Here is a 14248-nt window from a genome sequence, read left to right on the forward strand (position 1 = left end):
CTTGAAACCCTACCTCTTTAAGGAATACCTGGAATAGTATAATAGTAATCCTTCTACCCCTCCCTCCCCCACCCCCACATTTAAAAAAAATACAAACAAACAAAGAGGGTGGTTGTCCCACTGGCTATCCTAAGTGGAATGCACCAATTTGTAAGTCACTCTGGATAAGATTGACTTAAATGTAAATGTAATTCTCTTTTCTTCTGTTTCTCGTTAAGTGCTGAACACATCCATTCCATTTGTTGAGGAACTTCTTCGAAAAGCAATGAAACACCCTCAAGGAACAGAAAACTCCAGACAACAACAACATACAACAAGATCCATTTAATGTGACACTGACAATGGGTATAGAGCAAAAGAGTAGAAGCAAGCAGAATCACTTCATATTAACCTTCCATCATAAGGCCTACATAACACTATTATGAGAATGACATGACAGATGACATAAACAGTCATGGCAGTTCATGTCAGCTTCTGACAAATCACTTTATGACACTGTAGGCTCTGCCCTAAACTATGTCTCTCTCTCACCTGGTGCATGGCAAACGGCCCAGCAAAATGCAAAGGACAATGCTTTAAGGACCAGTACGCCCTTCCCCCTCTGAGGGCCAAAATGTATCTCTCTCTACAGCAGTGGTCACTAACCGTTTCTGAGTCAAGATCACTTTATGAGTCAAAATGCAAGCTGAGATCCAACGCAAATAATTAAAAATAAAATAAACACAACCTAAAAAAGGTAAGCCTATGCAACATTAAACAATTAAAAACAGTTCTGTAGCAATGAGGTTTGTGCAGTATGCTACAGTATAGGCCAAATACATTATCACTGCATATTGGCTAAGCTTGAATTGCGCTGTCAATGTTGTTCTTCTAAGACCATTTTGAAATGATATATTTCAACATTTAAGGTATACGACCACGCTGGTAATAGATAATTTGTTGTATTACTTGTGATGCACAGCTGAGTGAGTGAGCATAATAATTATATATGTTTTTACTGAACTGATGGCCTGCATCTGATAGTCAGTTTGAGGGGAGGGAGGGAGGAGTGGTGAGGCTGCCTCTCACCTGACTCACCATCCCTCCTCTCTCCCTCCCTCCGCTGAGAAAAGGGGACACAGTCTTCAAGCTGCAGTATTTCTGCCTCATGCACCAATTCATGTTGTTACTCCTATGACCAGAGAAAGTGAAATATTCCTTGATATTAAAAGACACAAGCTGCAAATAATAACAAAGCAAGCTTATCGAAACATTTTGCTATACTCATTCATTGCAGCGCTGGTTATAGCGTGAGTGGAAGTTGGGAGAATGTGCATTTTATGGCTTATTAAACTGTTGAACGAAGTGTTGACAGTGCTGAATAACAACTTAAACATGAACTTACTCTTAAACACAGCAGCTCTTCGCTGTATTCGTTGAGTCTCTCTCCTCATGGTTTTACAACTTTTGAAATCTCACATTATCAACTTTTCTGTGCGTTCGAGGCTTCTTTTTACAGTGTATGGCATGAGAAAACTATGCAGACACGGTGATCTGAGCAATCTGATTGGCCAGTGGTAGGCCTATAGGTGCACTTCGGGTAGGCGGAGTTCTACCTTCAGACACATGAAATGGTTCAAAATGGGAACACTTTGGGAACCGGTTGGTGACCACTGCTCTGCAGTATCCAGAGGACTGACTATTGAATGTGTGATAGAATAATACTATAGTGTCCATGTCTGGTATCTATCTGAAATTTGTCCTCTGAGTAGAACTCTGAAGCTATCTATTTGGATGAATGATCTCTGTGGTAACTTGTATCTGTACAGGGTGAACTTTAAATTACTCTATGCAAAGAGGTTTTATTGTCCTCTCAGGAATTATGTATTATTTACATTGGTCTCATCCCTCACACAAGTCTTTAGATGCTGTGACACCATGTGGTGATTGGGCCTGGGTGAACTGTAAACTTGGTATTGTTTGATTGGTCAATGGTGGTAGGTTTTAGACCTTCAGATGTTATAAATGAAATGAAGGTCTGTTGTTCTCTCTCTTATCCTGTATCCTGTCCATTGGCAAAAGTTTGTGTGATATATTCTAATTTCCTAGGCTTCTAGGCCTCTGGCCTAGTAGAAATCTCTTTGTTCATGCTTTGTCTAAGTTAACCTTAGGATCTATATGTCTAGAATTATGCTTTGTTTATGTCAGTATTGCCTTGTAACTTAAGCTTTATGCGATGAATGTGAATCCATTCCAAGTTATTAAATAATACTTGCTTTGATATTCACTTCTCATGACCATTCCTTGATCTTAGTCAGCTAAATATATAATACTTGATCGCACATGGTTTTACTATAATGTTAAATGGAGTCAGATATACTTTCTTAATGTACAAATGACATAGTCTTATCATTGGTCGCATGTGAGGTATACATAGTATAATATACACATGTCAAATATTACCCCACTACAAAACAAAAGTTTGTCTACTACTTAATATACTGTTAAGACAGTTAAAGTGGCAATCAGTAGTTGAAACAATAACAAAGTGAATCCCCGGCCCTGTTTCAGTAGAAAGCTGAGGGATGGTGTTGGATCAATGTAACCACTCTCAAATTCATAGACAGAGGTATGGATGCAAGGACTGACCATCCATGATATCACAATTATTGTTTTAACCATGTTTTGAGGCCACAGTGTATGTTTACATTTACTTTGTTTAAAAACATTGTAGTAAAACAAGATCATATTTTGGCTTCTGATGGGGTACGACAGTTGAACTAAGCTCATAAGGCATTTATAAGTTATATTCTTCAACAATCAATGGGTACATATCATTAATTTATAAGTCAGAAAATTTAGCAACTGCAGACTGCCCCTTTAAGCTGTCATGTCATTATTATGAAAGCAAAATGCGGATGGATGGTTAATGTGAACTGTTACCAAATAAATATAAGTTGAAAGCATGATTTTACTGTGTGGGGTGGTGCCTGTTGTTCATTCGATCAATTGTTTTATGATTTCCCTTATTCAACACATTTAATGGTGATGCATCTGTTGGCAGTTCACTTTGCTCTGAACAAGCCTGTTGTGGTTTATGACTGGCTTGAAAAGGTGCCTTCTGGTACTTCTAATAGACAACATGTGGCTCTTGAAACAGCAAAGCATATACTGAATCTAATTACATACTGAGGCAACAGCTAGGAAACTACCAAAGTATTAGTGAAACAGCTGTTATCAGTTGTTCTTCTTCTTCTCTCAGTCACGTATGATCCTGGGCTATTAGTTAATCTGTCTGGTGACATGTACTGTCTGTCTGGTAGGGATTCTTGATTATATTGAAGCCTTCATATAATTAGATCCTTATAACAAAAGGGGCAGGTAAGCAGAATGAAGCTGAAGACAAGATGTTACATTTCAGCTTTTTTATTTGTTCTCTCCCTTTTACATGTAATTGTATGGCGAGAGCAGAAATTGATTGATCTATTTAGCCAATGGAGCGGGTAATGTGGATCTATGCTGGGCGTGTGTTTGGAGGGGTCCTTCCCCAGTTCCCTTCACTGTGACTTCCTCAAACAAAAGGCCTGCCTTGTCTGCTGCTGATAGAGTACAGGTAAGCAGGGCTCCCCCTCTGAAAGAGAGCAAGAAAAAAGACAGAAAACAAGGGTGTCAGGCACTCGCTTTGGCAGATTCTTTCTTTCATGCCAATTTCAAAAACGAGTATTAAAGCTGATGTATTTATGTGTGAGTATGTGCGTGTGCGTGCGCGCGTGTGCCTGATTGCATTTCACTGAGGCTGTTCAGAGCCAAATCAAAGCCTGCAGGTGAAATGAAAAGGGGGAAAAAAGTCCTGTAGGATTTACTGGAGTATAACGAAACAAATGCATATGAGGTTATTTGCCCTCTCAATGCAGAAAGAATGTAGGATGTTGATTAAAACAGAGAAATACAGAGGGAATAAAAGCCTTTTATATTGTCTGTTGTTTATGCTGTCCGCAGATAGCTGTCTAAATGCCCCCCTTAGAGGCAGATCAGGACATAAAGCAGGCTCTGATAAGAACCCACACAACAAGAGGAGCAGAAGGAATACATACCCAAGGGTGTCAGACAAACACAAACAAAACCACACACACACACACACACACACACACACACACACACACGAGATTAGCACATCATAATGGGATTGGCAGACTGGGACTATGCACTGTAATCTAATTCACACAGTACCCAGTGGCAAAATAGGACATGAAACAAAGGAGAGAATAGATGAGAGAGAGGGACTGATCCTACTATTACACACCGATCTGACCAGAACAGCAAATGGCAAGGGCTGTGTGTGTTTCTATACGTGTGTGTGTGTGCGTGTTGACAGGCGGCATGCATGTCTTTATATTTCTAGATATACATGAGATAGTTTTTAAATTGTTTACGAACATGATTTATATTGCGTGTGTTGCATGTGCTGCGTGTGTTATATTGTAATCTTGAGTGGAAGGGAGAGCGCACAGTATTTGTGTCAAGCCTGCCTAATCATGCACATTCTGTAAACACACACACTTGAATATTTTTCACTGAGTATTTGGTTTAATGACAAGCCATTGAACATAGGTCAGTCAGTCACACTCCTATAGTGGTTTAGTGAAGTGAAGTGCAGATGAAGAGAAGCTGGAGAGAGACTAACCTTAACAGAAGCAAGAATGCAGCTCAGTTTCTGTTGAAGCATCCTCTGCATTTTGCTTCCAGAGCTAAAAAGGTGAGTATGGCGCAGTGTTCTGCAAAGAGAGGGTCAAGAGAAAATGTTGATCTGTATATTTGGGAGTAAATCCTTTAGTAGAGTCTTTGCCTCTTACCCTAATGCACACACACAGGATCCATTCCTGTTCACTGACTTCAGATCACTTCTAGTACAGCACAGAGTAATTGATTCATATAAGGAGTTTTTAGGACAGTGGTTCTCAAACCTCTCCTCGGGGACCGCAATACATTTCACAATTTTGTTTAGCCTTGAACTAGCTTAACTGATTCACATAGTCAAGGGGCGCGTTCCTCTGCCCAGGCGTTGCTGACACATAACATATCTTACAATGCCTGGATAGGTATTTTACATATCAGCTAACCACATCATATGTTTTAGCAATCTGGTGCCCGACGGCACAGTCGATGACATGGCACGCAACCATTGGTTGATGCATGCAATGTCTGAGCAGAGGAACACAACCAAGGGCTTGATGATTAGTTGACAATTTGAAGCAGGTGTGCTAGCTCTGGAATACATAAAATACATAGGATGGTAGGGTGTCCCCAAGGAGAGGTTTGTGAACCACTGATTTAGGAATTATGCTTGGCAACCAGAGGGTTCGTCCAAGGTTACATCCAACTTATGAAACGCTTTTCACGTTGTTGTCCAAAGAATGCATTCAGAGAGGCATTCTTAAAGTTTGCTTACCTTGACAGGCTGGCAAAATCGTACCATCCGTTCAACTTCTTTTCACTTTTAGGGTGGGGGCTTGGAATAGTATACTAGTATAGACTGTGTACTGCATAAGCAGGTGGAACAACCTTGAGAAACCATGTGTGGTCTAACCTTCCCTGGCTGTTCCCGTCACCATTATCACATTACTCTCTGTTTCTATTCAAAGTCATGGTCACGAATCACTAAGAGAAGCGGGAGGCTGCACCCGGTCTGGGGAGTCAATAGAATGAATACAAATCTGGCGATCTACCTGTCACAGAGTGTTAGATGAGCTCACTTTATTCCTTTTATTATTTTCATTTCTTATGGCCGATTCTTCAGCTTGTTTTTTTACACTCTGCCTGGCAATGGAAAGGCACTTGCTCCTAAGTTTATCTTCCTAAAGAGTTTACCCCTCTGTCAAAAACAGGTCATTGGATATTCTGCTTACAGTTTAAAAAGCCCAGCTCACTAGAAATAAACAAATACAGAATATGTGTCAAGTGCACACTTCATTCCCACTGAGGGTGCTTGAGTTTTGAAAATGTAGGTATTTTATATTAAAAAACAGGAGACGATTACCCAAATGATAATGGGACAGCAGATGAGGACGTACCAAAGCATTTACATCAGATATGTCTTGTCTAACTATGGTCACTCAGGTTCAAGTTACCTCCTGATAGGTTGTTGTTGTTGTTTTCTAAAGGTTGCAGTAATGTAAAGGCTTCTCACCACATCTCACTTAACCAACAGATTCACATAGCTTTTCTGACACATCCATAGCCATTGTGAGAGAGTAGCCTGTGTGTGCTGTGTTCAGTGTGATGTGTGTGTGTGTGTGTGTGTGTGTGTGTGTGTGTGTGTGTGTGTGTGTGTGTGTGTTAGTCTAGGGCCATAGCAGAGTCTCACCCTTGTGGTCTTGATCTTGTTCCCAGAGGAGCACATCCATCCAGAGTTATCAGGCAGAGTCTTACACTCCTCTCCCTCCAGACACGGCTCCATCTCGCACCACCACTTCCCAATCACAATGGACGCTGCCGGGGGAAGAGAGAGAGACAGAGAGAGAGGGCTGAATCCAACCTGTCATTACACACAATATTGGCACACAGGCGCGGGCAACAGGCACAAACACAATGAGGATAATTACAGCTTTTCAATATGATGAAAAAGTCCTCAAGTGAACAGAGTATGGTGATAAGACCCACACGTTTCTAAATGAGTGTTTTCTCATCCTTCCTCGCTCAGAGCAATGTGTACCATTTGTGAAATGAATCTCGCTGTTGACAATAATGTCTTGCCCAAACAGTGATTCATATTATTTTGTTTTGATATAGTAGCATTGCATGGAGAAGCAGTAATCTTATTTTTAATCAAAACTAATTGCCTCTCATTAACATCTACAAAATACGTCCTCTAGCTATTAGACAAAACAAATAAGGTTCTTTCCCGGCTTCTCATCGAGATGTGGGCGTGTTTGTGTGTGTGTGCGCCTGCCTGTGTGTGTGCACCTATTGCATGTCTTTCAAAGGAATTCACAAAGTGATTCCTGTGACATTCAAATGTAGAAAGTATTTTTACATTTTACATTTTTAGTCATTTAGCAGACGCTCTTATCCAGAGCGGCTTACAGTTAGTGAGTGCATACATTATATTTTTCATACTGGCCCCCCGTGGGAATCGAACCCACAACCCTGGCGTTGCAAACACCATGCTCTACCAACTGAGCTACATCCCTGCCGGCCATTCCCTCCCCTACCCTGGACGACGCTGGGCCAATTGTGCGCCGCCCCATAGGTCTCCCGGTCACGGCCGGCTACGACAGAGCCTGTATTTCGAACCAGGATCTCTAGTGGCACAGCTAGCACTGCGATGCAGTGCCTTAGACCACTGTGCCACTCGGGAGACAGTATGTGCTTTGTGTCACCCATGTGCCGTTATGCTTCTGTTCTCAGTGATATAAATGTTTTATATAGAACCTACAGTGAGGGAAAAAAGTATTTGATCCCCTGCTGATTTTGTACGTTTGCCCACTGACAAAGAAATGATCAGTCTATAATTTTTATGGTAAGTTTATTTGAACAGTGAGAGACAGAATAACAACAGAAAAATCATGTCAAAAATTTTATAAATTGATTTGCATTTTAATGAGGGAAATAAGTATTTGACCCCCTCTCAATCAGAAAGATTTCTGGCTCCCAGGTGTCTTTTATACAGGTAACAAGCTGAGATTAGGAGCACACTCTTAAAGGGAGTGCTCCTAATCTCAGCTTGTTACCTGTATAAAAGACACCTGTCCACAGAAGCAATCAATCAATCAGATTCCAAACTCTCCACCATGGCCAAGACCAAAGAGCTCTCCAAGGATGTCAGGGACAAGATGGTAGACCTACACAAGACTGGAATGGGCTACAACACCATTGGCAAGCAGCTTGGTGAGAAGGTGACAACAGCTGGTGCGATCATTTGCAAATGGAAGAAACACAAAATAACTGTCAATCTCCCTCGGCCTGGGGCTCCATGCAAGATCTCACCTCGTGGAGTTGTGGTCCTCTGTAGCTCAGCTGGTAGAGCACGGCGCTTGTAACGCCAGGGTAGTGGGTTCGATCCCCGGGACCACCCATACACAACAATTTATGCACACATGACTGTAAGTCGCTTTGGATAAAAGCGTCTGCTAAATGGCATATTATTATTATTATTGCAATGATCATGAGAACGGTGAGGAATCAGCCCAGAACTACACAGGAGGATCTTGTCAATGATCTCAAGGCAGCTGGGACCATAGCCACCAAGAAAACAATTGGTAACACACTACGCCGTGAAGGACTGAAATCCTGCAGCGCCCACAAGGTCCCCCTGCTCAAGAAAGCACATATACATGCACGTCTGAAGTTTGCCAATGAACATCTGAATGATTCAGAGGAGAACTGGGTGAAAGTGTTGTGATCAGATGAGACCAAAATCGAGCTCTTTGGCATCAACTCAAATCGCCGTGTTTGGAGGAGGAGGAATGCTGCCTATGACCCCAAGAACACCATCCCCACCGTCAAACATGGAGGTGGGAACATTTTGGGGGTGTTTTTCTGCTAAGGGGACAGGACAACTTCACCGCATCAAAGGGAAGATGGACGGGGCCATATACCGTCAAATCTTGGGTGAGAACCTCCTTCCCTCAGCCAGGGCATTGATAATGGGTCGTGGATGGGTATTCCAGCATGACAATAACCCAAAACACACGGCCAAGGCAACAAAGGAGTGGCTCAAGAAGAAGCACATTAAGGTCCTGGAGTGGCCTAGCCAGTCTCTAGACCTTAATCCCATAGAAAATCTGTGGAGGGAGCTGAAGGTTCAAAACGTCAGGCTCGAAACCTTAATGACTTGGAGAAGATCTGCAAAGAGGAGTGGGACAAAATCCCTCCTGAGATGTGTGCAAACCTGGTGGCCAACTACAAGAAACGTCTGACCTCTGTGATTACCAACAAGGGTTTTGCCACCAACTACTAAGTCATGTGTTGCAGAGGGGTCAAATACTTATTTCCCTCATTAAAATGCAAATCAATTTATAACATTTTTGACATGCGTTTTTCTGGATTTTTTTGTTGTTATTCTGTCTCTCACTGTCCAAATAAACCTACCATTAAAATTATAGACTGATCATGTCTTTGTCAGTGGGCAAACATACAAAATCAGCAGGGGATCAAATACCTTTTTTCCCTCACTGTATATTCCCATTGAAAGCAATGTGCCGGTGTGGTATTTGTCCTGCATGATCTTCTTTTCTCCCATAAAAGTACCACTGTACTTATTATTATTTTATTTTAAATGCCCATGTTTAGCATTAGATTGAATGCATCTCTTTACTTAGCTTTACTTCCTAAAGTGTTTCCATTCCCCTTTAACTGGATAGGATTGGAAGGTTAAATGTCTGAGTCAAGATAGACATATTGGGTTTTTCCAACTCACATCCTGTTTCACCTTTCTGGTAAAGTTTTTCTGCAGTCTGTGTAACCAAGGTTACAAGGGTAGCAAGTTTTGTGAGCACCTCTTCAAAAATGCAGGACACAGTACAGCTCCTGTGCATTGTGATACAAACTGTAGCAACATATGGAGAGAGAACAGGCTGAACTGTAGCCTACTTTTCAAACACTGGCCACATACACACTCCTCACACTCTGAGAAGAACTGACTCATACAGTCGTAGCATTGGCTTTATAGAAACCACAGAGACTGCTCAGTGAAGTATCAGCAATCCCAGGTTTACGCTTCCCCTCCCCTTAAAGATGGCCTAACCATGTGCTGAAGCTACCTGAGCTAGCAGAGCCCAGAGCAAAGTGTTCCCTTCCTCCGCACACCAACCAAACACACATTAACCACTGACTCCCCCATGGCTGTTCACCACATACAGTAATTACCACACACTCATCTCTCTCTCTCTCTCTCTCTCTCTCTCTCTCTCTCTCTCTCTCTCTCTCTCTCTCTCTCTCTCTCTCTCTCTCTCTCTCTCTCTCTCTCTCTCTCTCTCTCTCTCTCTCTCTCTCTCTCTCTCTCTCTCACACACACCCTGTGTAGCTTCACTAAATATGCATCCCATCTTAATCACACAGCAATCCCATGTGTGATGGCAGGAAACATTCTCACCATGAGGTCTTTCTGAGATGCTGCAATGTTTGTTTCCATGCTATTGTAGTTAAGCCAGGGCTTAGCTGGACAAACACCATTAACTGTATCATCGTAAAAAAATAAAATAATGGATGATTCTGAAGTCTGGTGCTCCAGGCGACATGTCTAATCATTTTGTGCTGCAATGAGCCTGTTTTCCATTTACCACCTGATTTTTGTTCTGAACAGCAGAACCTGGAAACTTGTTTTTCATTATACGAGCACTGAGAAGGATTTATATTCAACACTTTGAATGCAGAATCCACTCTGAATTGAAAATGGTAAAGTAATATATATATATATAAATATATATTGTTTGGAATTGAAAAGAGACCGAGACAGAGAGGGAGAAAAGAAAAGGAGAGAGAGGGAGAGCTGAGATTAAAACGCTGCCTCACCAGAGGGGTTGAAATATGACCAGTAGACTCCACGCCACATTGGCTTCTCCTCACATTGTGTGCTGAGCATCTACAGTACATCTGTGCTAGTCATTTCTATAGGGCCAGTCAATTGTATGTGCCTGTCAAACATGTCTCAGGGACACTAACTCTGCCCTCATTATAAACAGCATAATGGCTTTCTGTGCAAGAGGTATACATACTGTAGCTCCATGTTATGTCTACAGCAGTTACAGTACCTAACAGACAAGATGTCTATTGATAAGACAGTGGCAGAAAGTGGCAGACTTCTCCATCTCATTCATAAGGTCATCATCGTAAAAAGCTAAACTGACACAAATTGAACCGAACTTAAATAGCAGGCCTTAGCTTGGCAGCCCTTCTGTGTGATCCAGTATGTGTATGGAGTCAGAGAGCCACAGGGGCTAAAGGAGAGGCTCAGGGTTATTATGGAGCTCCAGATCCACTGAATCCAGGCCAGGACATCTCTCTCTTAGTGACCATGGCAGCTGGAAAAGTGCTATTCTATGGGCTGGGATCCATCCCTCACTTCCCAGTGGTCCACTCCACCCCTACCACAGCAACTTTGTGACCCCTCCTGTTTCCCCCTCCTCTCCTGTCTAGAACTATGGAGGGGATGTGGATTACTATAGCAGGACGGTGGTCCCTGGGTAACTGACCTACAAGGCCTGGTCATCACAAAAATTGAATGTCTGTCTGTCTGTCTGTCATACTATTGGCACCATCATGATGGATCAAATTCTGCATTAGAGGTCTCCACGGGACCAAAACATTTTCAAAAATAATGTCTCGGTTCTGAGTCAGTCTGATATGATTGTCATGGGTATCGGTTATGTGTAATTTTAACTGACTTGTAGTGTCAGTCAACTAACTTACTTAATTGACTGACACTACTCTGAGTGAGTGAGTGACATGGGGAGCAGGGAGGAGAGAGGGAGAGACGAGAGACAGCAACCAACCAAGCCGGTGCTATAGTAGATAGCTGCCATAGCTAGGTTATTTATCATCCATTATGATTACCTCGTACCTGTCTTGACTGCATCAAACCGGGAGAAGCTAGTTAAGCTAGCTAGGTAGGCTAATTGAGGCTGTATGCATTTTCTCGTCTGACACAGTTACAAATAACAACAACTCCATTCAGAATATTAAGTAGCAGCCTACCATTTGGCTCTTGGTTGTTGTAGCCTATCCTCAGTGGTGGAAAAAGTACCCAATTGTCATACTTGAGTAAAAGTAAAGATACCTTAACAGAAAATGACTCAAGTAAAAGTGAAAGTTACCCATTAAAATACTACTTGAGTAAAAGTCTAAAAGTATTTGGTTTTAAGTAAACTTAAGTATCAAAAGTAAATGTAATTGCTAAAATATACTTAAGTATCCAAAGTAAAAGTACCTTATAATTTAAAATGGAGGCTCTATGACCGTAGCCTATTGCCGCTTTGATGACGTATGATTGGCCAACAACAACAACAAGCTACACGTGCCACTTGTCACTCTCGTGAAAAGCAAGAGCAGCAAAATAAATCATAAAATGTCTCTCTCTCTACTACAGTAGTCGTGTTCGGATCTGTATGGGTCCTTCCAGACAAGTCAGTTAAAACTACACATACCCGAGACCCGTGATAATCATAAAAGATCTAACTCAGACCGTGACAATATTTAGAATTCTGGATTCGGACCCCCTTGGTACAAGTGGATCCGTGAAGACCTCTATTCTGCATGACAGATTTCTTAAAGCATAATCCACCTTTACATGTAGATGTTAACCTCATGGAGATAACTATCTTTCAAGAGAGGTGTGGTACAGAGGTAGCAGCAGGGTCAACAGTATTACAACACTCACCTTTCTCCTATTACTCATCAATCATCCTGTCATAAGATTGATGGACAAACATGGAAGCTTTGACAAGTCGGGAATTGATTAAAAACATGAAAAGACAGACCTTGTGCATATTTGTCTGTCAAATACACTTTTTATTTATTTAATTTAACCTTTATTTATCCAGGCGAGTCAATTAAGAACAAATTCATATTTACAATGATGGCCTGGCCAGTGACGACTGGGAAAGGCGGTGCAATAAATACAGTAAAAAAACAAACATTGAAATCACAGGACAAGACAGACATCACAACACAGAAGCACAGGGACATATGACAAACACAAAGTCAATTCAGAACAACATGGACCAGCATGAGTCAACATGGGCCAGCATCCCTGTGGAACGCTTTCAAGACCTTGTAGAGTCCATGCCCCGACGAATTGAGGCTGTTCTGAGGGCAAAAGGGGATGCAACTCTATATTAGGAAGGTGTTCTTAATGTTCTGTACACTCATTGTAGAGTGTCTATGATGAGAATTGTAAGGGGCAAACCTGATGTCAGAATGATAAAGCACGTCTAGCTTCTCAAGGGCTCCCTTGCATGCTGACCTGTAGATGACGTCCCCATAGTCAAGCATCCACAGTGGGATAGTTACAGTGTGTGATAGATTGAACCTGACACGTCTTACAGGTAACACAAGGTAACACAATGTTTGAACACCTTGACAGATGAGCGAACATAATTGAATGTTGTCCCAGTTGAGTTTTGAGGGCATGCCTGAGGTTTCAATGAATAGTTAAAGCTGCAATGTGTACATTTTTGGGTGACCCTACCAAATTCCCATAGAAAGTTATAGATCTGTCATTTGCATTGAAAGCAAGTCTAAGAAGCAGTAAATCTGTTCTATCTGCGCTATTTCTATGCATCCCGTTCTTAAGTTTAGTTTTTGCATATTTTACTTCAGGTTTTGTACACCAGTTTCAAACAGCTGAAAATACAATATTTTTGGTTATAACAAATATATTTCACAGCAGTTTAGATGGTACAATGATTCTCTACACTATACATGGACTGGACTTACTTTACAGTTTTTTACGATTGTTTACACACTAAAATTAAAATTTCCACACAATTAGCAAAATTGTACTCCAATGAGCAAAACACCTCCACAGATTTGCACAACATTACACACAATGTCCGCCTCACCCTTTTTGCAAAACATTACACACAGTGATTTGTAAAACTCTACACACATTTTCACACCTTAGACACAGATAAGGATCGTGAGGTTACTTCCTTGTAATTACAAAGCACCGGATTGCCAATTACCACACTAATGAACGAATTGGATAAACACATCTACCAGGTGTGGAAGCACACATGTGCTAATTTGAAAACGCAGCACTCAGGTGTGCTATAAAAGGCAGCAGGTGAGTTCACCTGTCTTCAACAAAAATGGAAGGAGTTAGAAGAAGAAGAAGAGTGAGAATGAGAGGGGGAGCTCAAAGAGGAGATGAAGGCGGTAGAGGAAGAGGTGAAAGGAGGTAGAGGAAGAGGCATAGGTAGAGGAGAAGAAGGTAGAGGAAGAGAGGGAGGTAGAGGAAGACACCTAGGTAGAGGAAGAGGTAGAGAAGGACTTGAAGAGTTGATAGAACCTGAACAAAGAAGACGAGGACCAAATTTGACTCGAGAAATCCGTGCAACACTTATTGACCATGTTATCAACCATGGACTGACACTGATGGAAGCTGGACAAAGAGTTCAACCAAATCTCAGCAGAAATACTGTTGCGTCAGTAATTCGGACATTTCATCGAGAAAACAGGTAAGCTAACCACACAGTATACATTGAAACTGAAGCTTGTATAATCAATATTGTTTACTGTGACATTTGACAGTAGGCTGCATATATATATA

General features: G+C 41.6%; 1 protein-coding gene across 4 annotated transcripts in view; it reads right to left on the bottom strand.

Moving 5' to 3' along the window:
- The window catches only part of LOC121578197 (chemokine-like protein TAFA-1), a 300081-nt gene that overhangs the window by 7641 nt on the left and 278192 nt on the right, over nt 1–14248 (bottom strand). For 3 of the 4 annotated variants that reach the window (XM_041892394.2, XM_041892392.2, XM_041892391.2), the window contains exons 4-5: nt 6344–6468; nt 4664–4754 (exon numbers count right to left, since the gene is read on the bottom strand). In XM_041892394.2, coding sequence (XP_041748328.1) covers nt 4728–4754; nt 6344–6468 — 152 coding nt within the window. In that variant the 3' untranslated portion in view covers nt 4664–4727. Of the gene's footprint in view, nt 1–3400; nt 3611–4663; nt 4755–6343; nt 6469–14248 lie in introns of those variants that run through there. The other variant, XM_041892393.2, reaches the window with a different exon arrangement.

Source organism: Coregonus clupeaformis, chromosome 12 (assembly GCF_020615455.1).
Source record: "Coregonus clupeaformis isolate EN_2021a chromosome 12, ASM2061545v1, whole genome shotgun sequence".
Taxonomy (NCBI): domain Eukaryota; kingdom Metazoa; phylum Chordata; class Actinopteri; order Salmoniformes; family Salmonidae; genus Coregonus; species Coregonus clupeaformis.